An 18,325-nucleotide genomic window follows, 5' to 3' on the forward strand; every position below is an offset into this window, starting at 1 on the left:
ATTTGGGTCAAGTAAATTGTTACTATCTGATAACTTATCTAAAAGTGGCTCTACAAATTCATCCCTATATGATTTATTACCAATTCTGATACCCTTAAACTTTTTAATGAGATTCCAAATTTTACTGATGGGTGTAGTTCTATTGAAACTATTGCAAAAACCATTCCAACTGATTCTTTTTTGCTCCTTTATAGTGCGTTTTTTTAAAGCATCTAATCTTTTATAGTTGATGTAATTATATTCTGTTGAATCATTTCTATACAATTTCAAGGCTTTGTAAGATTGTATTACGGCTTGTTCACATATACTGTTCCACCAAGGGGCTGGTGGTCTACTCCTAAAGTTAGTCCTAGTGAATCTAGGAACTGCCATGAGTTTGAGTTTATTGAGCCGGTTACAAAACTCATCATAAGATTTTATTGGACTCTCTTCGCTAACCATCATGTCATGGAAGACCAAACCAGACAATTCACTATACTTTGTCCAATCTGTTTTATCATATAAAAATCTGTCAACGTGTTTATTAATTGTGTATCTTTCAATGCACATTGTAATGTTTGTTATGGTTGGATAATGATAACTACCCATAGCATCATCATGTACTGACCATTCACAAAGAGGAGCCACACATGGGCTAACAAAGCTTACATTTATTGCTGAGGGGTTGCGTGTAGGATAATTTACTGTAGTAAAGCTACCATTATTCAAAATACATAAATCACATTCATCAATTATATTATATAAGTTATTCCCTCGACTTTTCGTAGACATACATCCAAAAGCAATATGATGTGCATTGAAATCACCACTTACAAAAAGAGGCTTCGGTAATTCTCTTATAATATTGTGCAATCTATTCATTCTTATACTCCTACGTGACGGAGGACAGTACAGACAAAGAATAGACAGTGTAGTATTTTCTGTGTATATACTTATGGCTATAGTTTGAATATCTGCATAAAAAGTAGTATTTATAACATTGTGTTTCAAATAAGGTTTAATTAATATTCCTACACCATTACGAGGATTTTTTGAATTTTTATTGTAGAAATTATAACCGGAAATATAAAAAGATTGATGGTCTTTTAACCATGTCTCATTTAGTAAACAAATATCAATATTATTTTCATTTAAGAATTTTGTAAGATGTTTTTTATGATTTGCACCTTGAACATTAAATTGCGCAATACATAGAGATGATGTTGTATATGGTTGTGTATCCATTATATTGACAAATTTTTAATAAGTATATCTTTAATAAATGTTGTAGTTATAGGCTCATTATTATTCTTATTACCTATTTGAACCAGTGTTTGTACCAGGGCCATAAGTACATCACTGTTTGCAATTATTTTTTCATTAATACTTACAGCCTGTGAGACAGGCTTAATATTTACAGATTTATTTACATGTTTGGGTGCATTATTTACACTAATCACTTTTTTTATTTACAGGGTTGGAGCGTGGTGGAAGGGGAGGGAACTCATTGTTATCTTTTGTGCTGGCAATGCTTGCATATGTTATTTTATTTTTCTTTTCTAGGATTTTATTCAGTTTTATTGGACACATTTTGGATATTTCTAAATGAGGTCCACTGCAATTTACACAGCAAATCTCATTTTGTTTATTGCAGTCTTTATAAGAATGTTCACCTGAACAAATAGAGCAACCCTGTTTGCCATTACAAATTTTAGCATAATGATTAAATTTCATACATTTGAAACATTGTTGGAGAGGAGGTATATATTCAAACATTCTGTAAAAAAATTAATCATATTGGACACTCTCAGGTAAAGAGTTTGCCACAAATGTGATACTAACAGTTTGTGTTCCGACTAATTCATTGCCAATTTTTTTCATAAATCTCCTAACTGCAATTATTTCATTTGTAGAAGTTAATTTCGTAAATAGTTCTTTATTTGATATACTTGCAGGCACAAATCTGATAATACCAGTTTTTTCAATTTGAGCTGCTGGAATGTATGCTTTCATATCATGTTTCTCAAGAAAATGTAAATTGTGTATCAAGTTATTAGCTGTATTATGTTGTTTAAACATGACAACAATTTTATTTGCGCTAATTCGCCTTATTACCACCACGCCTTTAATTTCGGAGAATATGTGGTTTAAATATATTGGGCTTTTATTTCCCAGCCTGTCCTGAATATTTTTGTTTTCAATAAAAACCTTAAATTCCATATTAATAGAATTTTCAGGATATAGCCTTTTATAATTAGGCTTGAGATATGGCATATACGAGTCTTTCTCACCGCCTCCGCCGCCAGCATCAGAAACATTTTCGGGATGTTCGAGCCGCCGTCGTGGTCTCTTTTTTAAGTTGGGCGGGTCAAGCCCGCCCCCCTCGTTTCCTTCCATTTTTATTATTTATACATTATGTTTATATTTAATTTGTCTATTAATACTGTTATTTACAAAGAAATAATCTTTATTTTAATTAAAGTATTATTTTAGAAAAAATAGAACCGCGCTTTTTCAATTTCCCGCCAAGCATTTTTGCTACTAAAGTTTTATCCAACAAAATATTACTCAAATTCGTTTGTACGAAATAGTTGCACTTTTAATTTTTTAATTTTCTTAAAGAAGTATGTAAATAAAATATGCCAATAAAAGTCTGTTTTTCATTTCATAATTGGAATATTACCGACTGAGATTATATAAATACATATGTCTAGTGCCAAATTGCCATTTCAAGTTCATGTGGGTGTTATGTATCTGTAGTAGTTCATTAGCTATGTACCTATTTCTTATCTATAGACTGTTGCCGCCATCTTTATTCCCTTTATTCTCTATATGTCATAGCCGAAGAAAGAACGCCGGTCTCTTGATGTCAAATTTTTCACCGTGAAGAATTTTTAATTTTATATCTTGGGAAAGTGGTTAATGATGGCAGCAAATAACTATTTTGGGTTTACCCATGGAGGTACCCAATATGGGTAAGTAGATTATTATAAAATTACTTTGAATTATTGATCAGAGCCGCGCACACAATTTCCAAACTAATACGCAGACTAGAGGCCGCATTCTATGTAATCAAAATGGCGTCCACAATGTATTGATCGTAGAAAATTTCGCAAGAATCGTGTCTGTGTCGTGTTTTAAAGGTGTATCGTGTGATTTTTAGCGCGGCAACGGCCGGTGCCGCTTACGGTGGACAAACTGGGTACGCCGTGGCGCCGGCTGCGACAGCCGCGACGTACGGAACTCAGCGTGCCGCAGCAACTGGCTACGACACGGCTTATCAGGCCGCAGCCGCCACTCAGGGTAAGGATTTTTCTATCTCGTCCCAAGGTAAATGAGCTAAAGCAAAAACATTTAGAAGAACTAATAAGTATGCTGCAACGTCGTCTATAAAATTACTACACTTTGCAGTGTATATGTATATGCAATTTTAGTCTACAGCTGAATTTTTATGGAACTTCCTTGATATGAGATAGACCAAGGACTGTGTTCACCATCAACAACTGGGTGATCGAAAATCAAGGTCACTAACCTTATCTCATTAATGCCATAATCATACATGGCACCATACCATACCAACCATACCTGAACGTATGTATTATATATTTAAACCAGTAAATTGAACATGTAAATGGGTCTCTTGCTTCTTGATGTATTGAATGTTTTTAATAAGTGGAACAAAAATAATAAACAAACAAGGAAAATACAAAATCAAACATTACATTAAACATTCCTATAGTATGCGCAAATGATAATGAACCAGATTAGAAAAACGAATATTTGGCATTTAAAACTCAAAATTTTACCATGAAACCCTCATAGTACTCCTTTAGATAAAAAAATTAAGGTTCATAGTGTTTTAGCAAGAAAGTGGTATGATTGTCGTAAGTTAATAATAATAATTTATTCGCAAGAATATGGTACAAATATGCTGTGGTGGTACAATCTAAAGTTTTCCTATAAAAGGAATTTTTTATAGAAGTTATGTTAATCATGAGTCATATCATTGTAGTCAATTCTTATATTATTTGTTCTGTGTTTAAAATATCACATAATTAAAATATATTATTAGATTATCAATCTACTTAGGATACAACTTTTCTATATGATATTCAGGACATTCACCTACTTTAAACAAAGTCTGTAATCATAACCTGTTCTCAATGTATTTATAGTTTTATATTTAAAATTAACTTGCATAAGTATAGATATATCTCATACAATTAAAAAGTAAACATATAACATCTGTGTATCGCATTAGCAGCGGCTCACGCACACGCACACGCCGCTGCGGCCGCAGCTTCGGCGTACGACGCCAGCAAGAGCGCCTACTACCAGCAGGCGGCGGCCGCCTATCCCACGGCAGCGCCGCAGCCCCAGCCCGCTTACGACGCCACGGCCAAGCCTACATATTCTACTCCTGCTACTTACGCACAGGTTGGTCCGGTGCTTGTTGACATTTTAAAGAGTCGATTCACGTAATTGAATATTTATAATAATTTTCAAAAGTAAGAAGTATGTTCATAACATGTCATGCTTTGTAAGCAAAAAATTTTGAATTCTTGTGATTTGTTATATATTAAACACACGTTACAACACCACCGTGAATTTGTTAATAAGTATAAAACATTTAAAGTTTGGGAAACATTCTTATTTCTTCCCAAAATTTGACTAAAATGATTTGTAAACTAACTAACTAAAATATACTAAAATCGTTACAAGAATGAGAGCTCAGTATGGGAGACATATAGAATTAGGGTCGGGCTGGAGCCGGCCGGCACAGAGTCAGTATACGATATAAACCCGAAGAACAACATAATAATCCAGGGCGGAGGACGCGCCGGCGGCGGCGCGAAGGCGGCTTACGGAGGCGTCTACACGGCCACCACGGCCGCCGCCACTTACCCTGCGCAGCCGTACACGGCGCCAGCTGCGCAGCAGGCCAAGCGTTAGTACTCACTATATACACCTACACTATCCCACTCTACAACTGGCGACACATTTTATATCAGAGAATTAGGTCAATCTCTAAAACGTTTATGAAATCAGAATGTCCCGAGGTGATTTTAGTGAACAGATGTATAATGTTTCGGTTTGAAATTCCTTTGAAGGCGCTATGAACGGGGAAAGTAGTTAGAATAGTGAATTGTAGTGGCGCACAATGAGAGTGTGTGGTTGTGTGGTGTTGTAGCGGCGACTAACAGGGGCACCTCTGCTTATGATACAGCGCTGTACAACGCGGCCACCATGTACGTCGCGCAGCAGAACAAGACGGCCGCCAACCCGTGAGTATATCTATCAATTTTATTTATACTTTCAATCATTTTGCTGCATCGAATCTTCCATCGATCGCTTTAGTGCGCCTCCACCTTATTTATAATTTATTGAGCATTCTTCGTACGATGTAGGGGTTGGAAGAACTACAACAAGAGCGGAGTGGGAGCGGGTCAGCCCAGACGGCCCAAGCCACCGCCGAAGGCGCAACAGCTGCACTACTGCGACGTGTGTAGGATCTCGTGTGCCGGACCGCAGGTGAGTCGCGTCGAGTCGAAGAGACGAGCCGTGATCGACTAGAATCGCTGGGAAAGGATCGAGCCGTCTGTTTGTCTGACGCAGACGTACAAAGAGCACCTGGAAGGCCAGAAGCACAAGAAGAAGGAAGCGGCGGCGAAGGCCGGCGGCGGAGGCGGGGGCGGAGCCGGCGGCCGCGGTTCGGGCGGAGCGGCGCTGCGCTGCGAACTGTGCGACGTCACGTGCACGGGAGCGGACGCGTACGCCGCGCACGTGAGAGGCATCAAGCACCAGAAGGTGGTGAAACTGCACACTATGCTGGGCAAGCCCATTCCCTCCACCGAGCCGACCAAGCTCTCCTCGGGTAAGCCGAACTCCCCGTCGTAATCGCGACGTCGAGCGTCCTCCTCGCGCGCCACGAGAGCGTGGAGCGCGTTCGCCGTCCTGTCTCGTCATATCTGTATTTCGCGAACGATTTGATCAAAGTCAAAAGTCAAATTTTCTCCGGCCGTCCCCGCCCGGTACAGATATGGACGCGCCGGCCTCGCGTCGGACCTCTCGATTCGCTACTCTTTCGAGTCGAGCGTTCGCCGTCGACCGACGCGTACGAACGAGCGACTCGAAAGACTCGCCCGAAGCGCAGAGAAAGTTTGACTTTTGAAATCGTAGCGAGCAACGCCATCGGCGGCGCGGCCAAGATCGCGTTCGTCGCTCGCGGCGGACTCAGCTCGGTGACGGTGGGTGCCCCCGCAGACAAGGCCGAGGAGCGCGACGAGGACGACGGCGAAGAGGTGCAGCCCGTGGGGCAGGACTACATCGAGGAGATCCGCGGGGACGACGGCAAGCCGCACAGCTTCAACTGCAAGCTCTGCGACTGCAAGTTCAACGACCCCAACGCCAAGGAGATGCACATGAAGGGCCGGCGCCACCGCCTGCAGTACAAGAAGAAGGTACGGTCCCGCATCCCCCACCCTCGATCCCATAGGGATGTCCTATCGCCTATCCTATGATTACTCAGTAAAAGGTTTGAGGCACTCGTCGAGCCTGGCGCTCCGGCGCCAAGAGATCCGGGTGCCGCATGATTACAATGTCGAATGAGGATATCGGACTCGTCCGATTGACTATTGAACTCCGAAAACACTGCCAGTAGAGAGTGCCGATGTAATATGGCGTATTGTGACGGATACAGGTGCAACCGGACCTGGAGGTGAAGGTGAAGCCCTCGATGCACCAACGGAAGCTGGCCGAGGCCAAGGCCCAGCGTATGCTCGTCAGAGACGAAATGTGGGCCCGACGTCGGATGCACGAGGTACGCTTCGTTTATCTGATTAGCGACTTTATATTTATCGAATTCACTTCTCCTAACGCCACTTACCGAACCGTCGTTGAATCTCAGGGCATGGAAGACGAGGAGCGCGCCTACTGGGAGGGCGGAGCCGAGGCGTGGTGGGCGCGAGGCCCGCTGCCGCCCCACATGCACCATCACCATCACGTGAGTCCCGCTCGTTAAGCTAGGATTCGATAGAGTGTTCCCGTCGGTGACGACACTTTCTTCGCCGCAGGGAATGGGCATGGGCATGGGTTTCGCGAGCATGGGCCGTCGCCCCGAGACCTCCGACGACCGCCACGTGGTCGCCCGCCACGCCGAGATCTATCCCGAGGAACAGGAGCTGCAGCAGATACAGCGGGTGGTGTCGCACACGGAGAAGGCGCTCAAGTCTCTCTCGGACGCCCTCGCCGACCAGGCGCTCGCGAAGGTACGTCCGTCACGTCCGCGTCGCGTTACGTGCGTTATGGATTCATTTTCTCTTTATTTCGACCGCAGGGTTCCGCCAAACCGTCTCCGAAAGTCGAGGACAAGAAGGATGAGAAACCTGAAGGAAAAGAAGACGGCCGCGACAATCAATTGTGAGCATTTTCTTATTATAATCCATTATAACGTTCGCGGCCTGACGATGACGCTTCTCGAGAATAATGTAGAGGTGTGGTGTGTGGAGTCACGTCTTCGACGAAATTGATCTTCTGTGAATGTTTCTAGAGTTGCGAAATGTTCCTTCGCAGGTTCTCGTTCATGGGCGAAGGAGAAGGCGGCGGCGGCGGCGAGAGCGGCGCGGGCCCCTCGAGTGCGCCGAGTCGGGCCCTGAAGGGCGTGATGCGCGTGGGGCTGCTGGCCAAGGGCCTGCTGCTGCGGGGCGACAGGGACGTGCGCCTGGTGGTGCTCTGCCACGACAGGCCCACCGTCACTCTGCTCAAGCGCGTCGCCGCAGACCTGCCCGGGCACCTGCAGAGGGTCAAGGTTCGTATGCGCTCTCGTCGCGACCTCTCCGACTCGTCTCGGTCCGCCCTCAACGCGCTCCTTCCCCTGTCCGCAGACGCCGGGCGACGAGGCCAAGCACAAGGTGGAGCTGCTGCCGGCCGAGGGCGCCGTGCAGGTGTCGGAGGGCGCCGTGCACGTGCTCGTGAGCCTGACGTCGGCCGTGATGCGGGAGCCCGCCGGTGAGACGCCGTCCCCGCTGCCCTCTCACGATTTTCGAGGCCAATTTCGAGCCTCATGAAATCGGTTGTCAAAATCGACCGAACCGGCCGAACAAACTATCCGTGTCCCGTTTCACTAATTTGAACCTCTAGAGAGCGTTTTACTTTCATTGAAATCTGTCGCCGTGACGAGGAGATATTTTGTTCCGACTTGACGCCCGCGGGCACTGTGTTGATGCTTATTTTTAGGTGTAGCTTAAGAAGCGGAAGAAGGTTTTTTGACCATCCGCTGAATATACCACCTAGCCTAGGTGATATATCTTCCGCCGCCGAACCGAGGCAAACACCGCGCCCCTGACGTTATCGCTGAGTCGAAACGAATCGCAGTAGTTTCGGGGCGCACGCTCCTCGTCCCGTCGACGTCGGACGTCGCAGGGTCGGTCCGACGGAAGGCGGAGAGGCGTGCGCCCGGGGTGGGTCGTACGGGAGTCGGGGCGCGAGTCCGTTTGCCCCGCGTTGGTTCCGATGGTCAAACACCCTTTATTGTCGCTAGAGGGCGGCGACGCCAAGCGAGACGACAAGGACGTGCTCCCGCGCCAGAAGTGCTTGGATGCGTTGGCCGCCCTTCGGCACGCCAAGTGGTTCCAGGTACTCACATTACTTTCGCTCGGTTGTCCGCTCCGCGCTCACGCCTCCCGCCGCCTCCGGCGTGCCGGGCGACGGTCCGAGCGGCGTGAGGACGGAGCGCAATCGAAGTATTCGGTGCGCGATACATCTCTCACTCCGCCGCCGTTCGTTCTTCTCTTTTGTCGGACTTCTTCGTCGCAGACTTTCGTTAAACGATTAATTCGCGGTTCTTCACTTGACTCGTGAGAGCTTTATCGCGCACGCATTTTAGTCACATGTTTTTGTTCTTATTATTATATTATCTGAAGTGAATCGATGACAATAGTAGAAATAGTCAAATTTGCCGACCCGACGCCTCCCTTGAACATGTGGCTACGAGTGATGGTCGGCCGCCGGGAGACAGGTCGTAGGAGCTCTGCTTTTGCTCATTAACGGGATGCGTTCTCGTCTCGGTCCTGACTTCCTATTCTTGTTTAATTGTTTAATACTGTAGAGTCCGAAGCGGTTCTTTAGAGTGTGCGCCCCCGTTACCTACGTAGAAGTAGTCGGACGGACGAGGGTAGATTGTCTGGACCGGTATGTCGAAGCGTCCCGTCTAATGAGGTGGAGTAGTGAAGCACGGGGCGCGGCGGACGTTGCTCGAGAGCGAGACGGGACTCCGGCGCGGTTTGCCCCAGTGCCGCACGCTGGGGGCGGCAGCGCGACGAGCGTAGTTCCGCCGCGCCTCGTCACGCGCCCGACGAGGTCGGCCGGGCGCTTACACAGTTTGTGTCGCAGGCTAGAGCGGCCAGTTTGCAGTCTTGCGTCATCATCATCCGCATCATGCGCGACCTCTGCCGCCGGATTCCCAACTGGACGCCGCTCAATCCCTACGTGAGTATTGCGCCGATGAGTTTGACTAAATTCTATCGTATCTCTATGACCTCGTAGTCTTGAGGTTTAACAACCGAATCCTTCCTTCAGAAGACCTATTTAGCTTAGTTGGTAACGACGTTTTAATCGTCCAGGCGATGGAGCTGCTGGTGTCGGGCGTCATGCAGTCGGCGGGCACCGCGCTGTCCCCGGGGGAGGCGCTCCGTCGCGTCATGGAAGCCGTGGCCGGAGGCCTGCTGCTGGAACACGGGCCCGGTCTGAGAGATCCTTGCGAGAAGGAGCTCGTCGTGAGTACTAGAACTTTTATTTGGATACAAAATTACCCACGATACAAACAAACAAATCGACATACATACAAAACATCCTACAACATGCACACACGACCAGCTAATTTGCATTTTATAATATTCAAACTTATGACAGATCGTCCTGTGATATTTCAGGACGCCCTCGGTAACCTGGCGCCGCAGCAGCGCGAAGATTTGACGGCTTCCGCGCAGCAGTTCCTCAGGCAGATCGCCTTCAGACAGATACACAAGGTAGGATCGAGCGACGAGGACGGGCGGGTGAGTCGAGGGAACGGACGGAGTCGTTGAGCGTCATGTCCGCTTGCAGGTGCTGGACATGGAGCCGCTGCCCAAGGTGAAGGCGGGCGGAGCGGGCGCCGGCGCGGGGAGCGCGGCGTGGAAATTTCCGCGTAAGCGCAGGCGCTCCAACACCGACGCCGATCACGACACGCCCAACGGTGCGTAACGACGTTAACGACGACCTCGACGTTTCGACGGGGCACGTGACTAAATATTTTTTTACTAATCAAATGGCGTTGCAGGCGAGGGCAAAATAGTCAAGACGGAGGAGGCGAAGGCCGAGCCGGCGGACAGGCAGCAGCCCGTCAAGAAGTAGGCTCCGCCCGACGCTCGGCGAGATCCGTTCCGTTCGGACGTCGATCTCTCGACGGGGCGATATACGTTTTCTGTAAATATTCTCTTTTCTCTCACTTGGGGTCGGCTTAGGGACGCCGAAGTGGCGTCGATCTGTCCATTATAGCGGCGTGGCCCCCCGGGGCCCTCTGCGGATGTGATCCCCGTCTCTCCGTCCGGATCTCTCTTTTCTTCGAGTTTCTACGAGGCGTAGAAGCGCGAGGTTTTCGAGAATACATTTGTAGTTGTATCCTCGTCGTACGGACGACGCTTCACTCGATGCCGTAGAGCCGACGAGAACCAGATTCGCAGGGAGTCTCGCACGTAGCGGTGGCTACTCGTAGTTTAATATAATTTAGAATAGTCTGAACTCTAATATATGAATTGACAGGGAAGGTCAGGTCAGCGTAGGTCGCCTTAGCCGTCGGCCGGTTGAGGTGTTATTTTTAGGATCGCAGTATTTTGACTTATAAAGTTAGTTCCTTTGCAATTAAATAATATAAGTTCGTCGAAACGTTGTCGACTCGCCTCCGTTTGTCGTCAGACCTAGAGATTCCCACTAGATTACGATGTATTTGACTAATTTTTAAGAAACTTATTTTCAAACGACAAATCTCTATTTTACGAAAGACACTCTACGAGACGTTTAGGTGTTCGGTTAGTCTAGTTCTAGCGTTTGTGAAATTCGCTCGAAATTTATTTTCTATATATTTTAAGAAAATTGTTTTTTAAACGTACATACGAACGAATATTTATGTCAATAAAGATACGCGTTGTATACGATTTTGTTTCATTTGAACCTTACTTTTAATGGAATTCCACCGTCCCTACGATGTTCACCGACATATTTTTGCCGCAGTTACAAATTCTATAAATATATTTTAATTACAAATTAATTTCGGAATTTGTAAAGGATGTTGGAACAAACGTTTTTCCGCTGTTGTGTATCATACGTAAATTTACAATTAATTTACTTTTTTCCTGACGTTCATAAGTGTACTTGTTTACCTATATGAATAAAGTTATTTTGAGTTGGAGTTTTAACAATACAGCTGGTGTTCCTGGCTTTGTTACACATTTTTTTAAATCATAATTTGTCCATCTACAATTTTCACCCTTATAAAATAAATTCAACAACCACATTACTATTAAATTATGTGTTCACTATTCCGCCTGATTCACAAAACTTAATCTGAGTTTCCTTGATGTTCCTTTGTTACCCTTAGTCTAAATCTGTAGCACAGTAATAAGATAATGTTGATTTCAACATCATCTCGAAATGGTTTTTAAATTAGTAACCATTCACCTTAGTTATGATGCATAAATGGAAGAGCAGTGTTCACCGTCCAGTATTGTTCCTGCGCCTACACAACTTATAGAATTGGACTAAAGTCGACCCAATATGAACAAGATTCAGGTCATAAATCATATTTATGGAGAGGTGAATTGATGTGTGTAAGAATTGTACACGTGCATGTCGATAACGGAATGGGTACAATCGATATTTTAAATTATGTTAAGTATTAATAGGAATAATTTTTCGCTATAAAAAGTTTTTAATTTGTAAGATAAAATATTTGCTACGACGTAATCCATCATCCATCAGAAGGGTCTTAACTGACTAGACTGAACAGTGAGTGATGAAATGGGATATGATCACATTGATTACACTCCGCTCACTCTCGGCTCATCTATCTCAGAGACTTGAGTTGAATAGGAGGGTAGGCGCTTCTGTGCCGCCGTTACAATCAGCTCCGCATTTATCTTAAAATTACAAAATAATTGTGCACTCCAACTCAGTAAAAACAAAAAGTGGAAAATAAGCAATAATCTATTAGCATACAGTGTGGGCAAGCCTTTTATAAAGTGACTCAGTGCTAAATTGTGAAAAATCATAGATTTGTGAGCTCTTCTAAAAAAAATATAACCTATTTTGCTAAATGATATTATAAAAAGATACCAATAGCGTATGGATACAAAAGCGCCATCTAGTATAGAGTAGCTGTACCATAACAACAAGTAACACTTCGATCGATCGACGGTTAACTTTGTAAGTACTACAGAGGTCTGACAAGAGAGGGCGTCACTTGTACCATAAAATTATACTGCCAGTTGATCAATTTAGTATTTACAAATATGGAAGAAGTTATGAATGCACTAAAGAATATCCAAAAGGATCTCGACGAACAAAAAGTTAGGATTCTAAAAAACGAAGAAAGAGTTACCGAATATGTAATTTAATTTTAGAGGAATAATTTAAAATATTAGGTGATAAATATAATAATCTCAAGGAAAATTTTGAAAATCAAGAAAAAATACTATATTTCATTATAAAACAAATAAGGAAGAAATCTAGAAGAAATTATGATCAACTTTATGAAAGAATGCTTTTCTTTAGACCTGGAACATAGGGATTTACAAGTAATAAGGAGATAGGAAAAAAAGGGGACAGACCTAGAACGATAATAGTCACTTTTTCCACACTCAGTATAAAAATCAACATACTCAAAGTGAGTAGCTTATTGAACAATACAGAGTTATATATAAAGGAAGATTATCCACAAATGTACTTAAAAGAAGAAAAGAGTTACAAGAACAGGCACGAACTGAGAAAGAGAAAGGAAATGCGGTAATAATAAAATATGATAAACTAATAATACGCGACAAAAAGAACACAGAAGCCAAAAATAAAAGGATGCTTTCAACGTCTCCCGAAATCAACCGTGACGACGTTAGAATGCGGACCAGCAAGAAAAACAAGATTCAAAATACGGATATCCAGGCGAAAAAAAACAAAGATCGATCGTCTAGTCTGTCAGAAGAAATCGTAAAACCTGGGATTCTGAACTTCCTGACAACCAAAACCCCAACTAGCGCATCCGGAAAAAGGGACATAACAAAGAGAAGTATTAGCAACTACGGAACCCCTCTCACACGGATAATATAAAAGAAACAATATCAAAAAATAATTCACATCTTCCAAGCCGGCTGGTCACCGAGGATGATGATGACCAAAACCCTCCAAAGGTTCACACAAAAACAAAAGTAAAATTTGCATCACAAATACCTACCCTAATAGTACCACTACTATGACTAGAACATCAGGAAATCTCAAAATTTTAACATACGATCGCTTAATTGAATAACTGGATTCAAGTAACCCAATCTAGAGAGGACTGGCTCTTCGGAGGAGGCCTTCACCTAAAGAGGAGTTCTTACAGAATGAAGAATAATAGTTTAATAGTAAGGTTAAGGAAAAACTAACACAAGTAAATTTAGGATACAAACTTAATTACTAACAAAACTAATAATTGTATGTAAGTAAACTAACTTAATCTAACTTCTTGTTTTATAAGTAAGAATTAAGGCTTTTTTTATTTTTATTTATTTATTAATCATAGAGAAACTGTATAGATCGTATGATCTGTTTTTATTTTTTCTAGGGATATTTATTATATCTTCGAAAATCCTCATCTGTGTCATCATTCTGTAGGTTAATTGTCAGAGGTGGTGCTTGATCTCTTAAAATAGTTTTCCTTAAATCCTTATCCTGGAGATCCTCGGCATGCCTCACACATAAGGCCCAGTCATCTTGAGTAACATTATCAATAGCGTTGTGGAGAAGAGATTTCAACATCAGCAGTGTTAAATGTATGATTTTTTTCAGCAACTTCACCTATGACTTGAGCCCAGATGAGTTCGATGGGGTTATATTGACATCTTGCCGAAGCCGCGCACAAATTATTTGAAGTGGTCGATTGGGTATAACGGTGTGCAACTGTTTAATCAGTTGCCATCTAAAATTCGCAATATTGGCGTGTTTGACAGATTCAAGGGGGCATTAAAATGTATGTCAAATTAAATTTAGTGGACTAAAATTGGGACGTGTATCTCGCTCGTATATACATAATATTAAGTTTCTCATGTAAATAAAATATAATTTTGTAATGAGAAATTAAGTTCTTTAAACATTATATATTTTTTTACTTACTCTGCTTCACTATTCTTCCCTAATGTCTGCATTTAAGAAAGGAATGTTCTTCTTTGTCAGCCATTCTTGAATGTCACTTTTCTTTGTAGGTGATCCTTTGTAAATGCATGGAGTGGTAGTTGGCATTATCGATGACTATTACAGAAGGTACTTTAAGAATATTTAATAAATCAGAAAACCATGCCGTGTATATAATCATCATTCATTTCAGTGTGGTAGTGTCAGCGGCCTCAGACTTAAAAGATTTGAAAATAAATTTTGCCTCCGGCACAAGCCAGTCTTTCCAGAAGCAGCATGACACACGATTTATCTCTGGCCCTTCCCTACTGGCTGATTCTTGAGACCTAAGTTTTGATTGCCTAAGATAAATTCGTGGCCATTGATCGTTGGTTTTCCTGAGAAAGTCCACTCTGGCTCAGACTATATCCACTCTTTCCATTAAATACTATCTATCTATCAGCAGCAGCAGTCTATCAGCATTTTTTTAAACTTGTAGCCGGCCTTCGTCAAAAATTTACGACGCAACAACCCCGCGTGCGAAGGTAACTAAGTATCGATAACGGGTTGCATTACGTGCCCATTATGCGTGTTTAGGGTAGTTTTGGTTTATGTTGATTGGTCCTTATTTGGTTAAAATAAAACTTCCTAATAATTCGTTGAGAAGAGGTGAAGATGGAATGTGGAATGTGTTTAATTTTTAAAAACTGTAGATTTATATACAAAAGTTATCCTACACTGGCCACTAGTGGTAACATGTGGTACCAAGATGCGGAGGGTGCGTAGACAATAAAATCGAGGCGCGGCAAAAAGTTGTCCTTTTCTGCGCGCAACCGTCGAAGGGTCCTTCGCTTCCGACCGCCGACCCGTGCGGACGTCTGTTCAGTGCTCTCTCCGTGTGAGTCATCAGTGCTCTAGTGCTCTCTCGCTCGCTCGCGTGTGAGTCATCGCCGCTTGCCGCTGTACCGTGCGCACGCGCTGTCCGACCGCTGCCTTGCTGCCTGCTGCCCTCTCATTGGTCAGTCCGATCGCTGCCTTGCTGCCTGCCGCCCTCTCATTGGTCGCTTCGCGTCTTCGGTGTTTGGACATCGGGTTGAAGGCTGCAATTTATGAACGCGGGTTTACCTGCGGCCCTCAAATAGCCACCTAACGGTGCCAAACGGTTATCTGTTGGTTAACGCCTTGTACGGGAGTGTTTTTGTCCGGGGTGCATACACCGTGCCTTTTTCAAGGCGCGTAACAGCCCCTCCGCTTCCTTCAAGTCCTGTGCACGGCCGGGCCTCCTAGTAGGCACGTATTGGGGAGTAGGTACTCCAACTACTCTCTAGCAACCGGCTAAACACAGGTCCACTGTTGGACGGGTCCAGTCACATCCGTAGGGGCTCTTATACCCAATCTCCTACGGGCTGGTTAGTGAGAGAGTGTTGCAAGCTCTCGGGGCTGAGGGTTGAAACCCCCCTCAAACATTCCTTCACACGACAGTGTCACCGCTGTCAACTCTACGGGCACGCGGCCCGTAACTGTTTCGCTAGGGCACGGTGCGTAAAGTGCCTAGGCGACCACGGCACGGCGGACTGCAAAAGAACGCTTCCGTGCGCTGAGCCACCGGCGTGCGTGCTTTGCGGGCAACAGGGCCACCCAGCGAATTATCGCGGGTGCCCTCGTGCCCCCAAGGCGCATAAGCCGGCGTCTGGGCGCACGGCGGGGCGCGATGCGGTCCGTCGTGGCACGGGAGCAAAGCCCACGGCGCCGACCCCCGTCATAACGGAGAGGCCCACACGCAAGGTGAGCCCTCCGGCTAAAGCCCTCAGCCACACGGCGGAGGCCGCCGCGGAATCAGAAAAGGTCCGCGACGCCTTAAATCTCGCGTTTAGCATCGTAGACGCGTTAGACATAGACGCTCTTGTCGCCTTCTCCGAGGCTTTCAAATCCGCCAATAACGCGGAAGACAAGAAGCAGCTAGTAATCGAGCACGTCCAGCTCCTTAAGTCCGTGCGACAATTTGCAGACTCCACCACACCGCAATAGCTACGACCACGTCTAGGATCAAGGCTCGATCACTGTCCGTAGTGACTTTCAATGCAAACGGTTTCAAGCCGCAGGCAGATTTGGTTCGAGACCCGCCCTCCCTTACCAACATAGAGTGCTCTGTGTTGCGCGTAGCCATGACCGGCCATCAGCCGATTATTATCGCGTCGGTGTACCTCCCTCCCGCCAAGGACATACTAGAGAGCGATCTCAGAACCCTGTTTGCGATGGGCCCCTCGGTCTTATTAGTCGGGGATCTCAATAGCAAACACGGGGACTGGAATAGTTCAAAACAAAACCCTAATGGGTTAGCCCTCAATAGGCTTTTAGGGTAGTTTTACTTTAGGTTGTTTGGTCCTTATTTGGTTAAAATAAAACTTCCTAATAATTCGTTGAGAAGAGGTGAAGATGGAATGTGGAATGTGTTTAATTTTTAAAAACTGTAGATTTATATACAAAAATTATCCTACCTGGCCACTAGTGGTAACATGTGGTACCAAGATGCGAAGGGTGCGTAGACAATAAAATCGAGGCGCGGCAAAAAGTTGTCCTAACGGTAACGCAATTAACTGTTCTTTTCAGAACAAATTATTGTTTCATGACGACACGTACTAATCACCTACAGGATTCCCCCTCTAGCGAAGCGTACCGGCAGGCGTATAACGCGGCCTCGGCGAGTTGTTCTTGTAGGTATTGAGGTGTTCCCAGTGTCTTGTTGTTTCAGGTTGTTGTCATCTTGATGTTTCAGGGTGTTGTCATTTTGATGTTTCAGGCTATTTGATGGTTCATGTAGTTCGCTCGCACTTGATGTGTTTTGCTTGTTGCAGGTACTCGTTGTTGTATCAGTAGGCACATCTTGCTCGGTGATAGTGTAGGCAGGTTTGAGTCTGTCGATAGAGATATTCATTTCACGGTTAGGTAACTGCAGCGTGAATATCTTACTGTCTCGTTTCAGCACGCGATAGGGTCCGTCGTAAGGTGCTTGTAATGGCTTCTTTACGGCGTCTATGCGTACGAATACGTATTCACATGTTTGCAGGTCGCGGTGAACGAATATGGGTTTTGTGTTACTGTGTGGTTGACTCGGCATTGGTTGCAAGTTACGTATTGCGTCGCGCAGCTGATCGATGTAGCCAGAGTCCATGATGACGTCATTGCGGGTCGTTGATAAGAAATCACCGGGTAAGCGTATGTTGCAACCGTAGGTAAGTTGGGCGGCGCTTACGCCGGTGTCACTTCGCATAGCGGCGCGTAATCCGAGTAGGACGGTTGGTAGCTCGTTGATCCAGCTTCTTGCGGTCTGCAGTCTTGCTTTTAATGCGGTTTTAAGGACACGGTGCCATCGTTCGATGATACCGTTACACTGTGCGTGGTATGAAGTTGTACGCGTTTTTTCGATTCCTAGTAAGCGAGAAAGAGATGCAAATACTCTGCTTTCAAATTGGCGTCCTTGGTCCGTTGTTATTGTTACAGGACAACCGAAACGGGAAATCCAACCTTCGTATACCGCTTTGGCGACGTCTTCAGCTGATATTTCGCATAATGGGTATGCTTCGGGCCATCTTGTTGCTCTGTCGATCATTGTCACGAGGTATCGATGACCGCTGGCCGCGGTAGGTAGCGGACCAACGATATCAATGTGAACGTATTCGAATCGTTCGGTTGGTGAAAAAATTGATAATCGACTTGATGTGTGGCGTTGTATTTTGGCGCGCTGACACTGTAGGCATACTTTTGCCCACTTGCCGACGTCTGCGTTCATTGAGGGCCAAAAGTAACGTTGCGTAATTAATTTTCTCGTAGTCTTGATTCCAGGGTGGCTAACGTTATGTACTGCGTTGAATGCGGTACGTCGGTATTCTTCTGGTAGGTACGGACGTAACTGTGAGGTTGAAGTTTCGCAGTGTAATTTGATATTTGAGAC

General features: G+C 44.8%; 1 protein-coding gene across 5 annotated transcripts; it reads left to right on the forward strand.

Moving 5' to 3' along the window:
- The first annotated feature begins 2,812 nt into the window (after window positions 1–2,812).
- On the forward strand, window positions 2,813–11,165 carry LOC123706756 (zinc finger RNA-binding protein). Of its 5 annotated transcripts, none has more exons than XM_045656154.1 (20): window positions 2,813–2,954; window positions 3,143–3,282; window positions 4,241–4,416; window positions 4,789–4,927; window positions 5,171–5,264; window positions 5,388–5,511; window positions 5,596–5,854; window positions 6,160–6,440; window positions 6,680–6,799; window positions 6,887–6,982; window positions 7,053–7,247; window positions 7,316–7,398; window positions 7,552–7,786; window positions 7,863–7,986; window positions 8,519–8,613; window positions 9,370–9,465; window positions 9,600–9,752; window positions 9,909–10,004; window positions 10,081–10,210; window positions 10,295–11,165. In XM_045656154.1, the coding sequence occupies exons 1-20, from the start codon at window positions 2,902–2,904 to the stop codon at window positions 10,366–10,368; spliced, it is 2,763 nt and encodes a 920-aa protein (XP_045512110.1). In that variant the 5' UTR covers window positions 2,813–2,901; the 3' UTR covers window positions 10,369–11,165. The 5 variants fall into 5 exon arrangements, with proteins under 5 accessions (XP_045512110.1, XP_045512114.1, XP_045512113.1 ...); XM_045656158.1 differs by having other exon boundaries at window positions 2,821–2,954; window positions 6,244–6,440; XM_045656157.1 differs by having other exon boundaries at window positions 2,821–2,954; window positions 5,207–5,264.
- The last annotated feature ends 7,160 nt before the right edge of the window (window positions 11,166–18,325 follow it).

Source organism: Pieris brassicae, chromosome 3, assembly GCF_905147105.1.
Source record: "Pieris brassicae chromosome 3, ilPieBrab1.1, whole genome shotgun sequence".
In the NCBI taxonomy this organism is placed as follows: Eukaryota; Metazoa; Arthropoda; class Insecta; order Lepidoptera; family Pieridae; genus Pieris; species Pieris brassicae.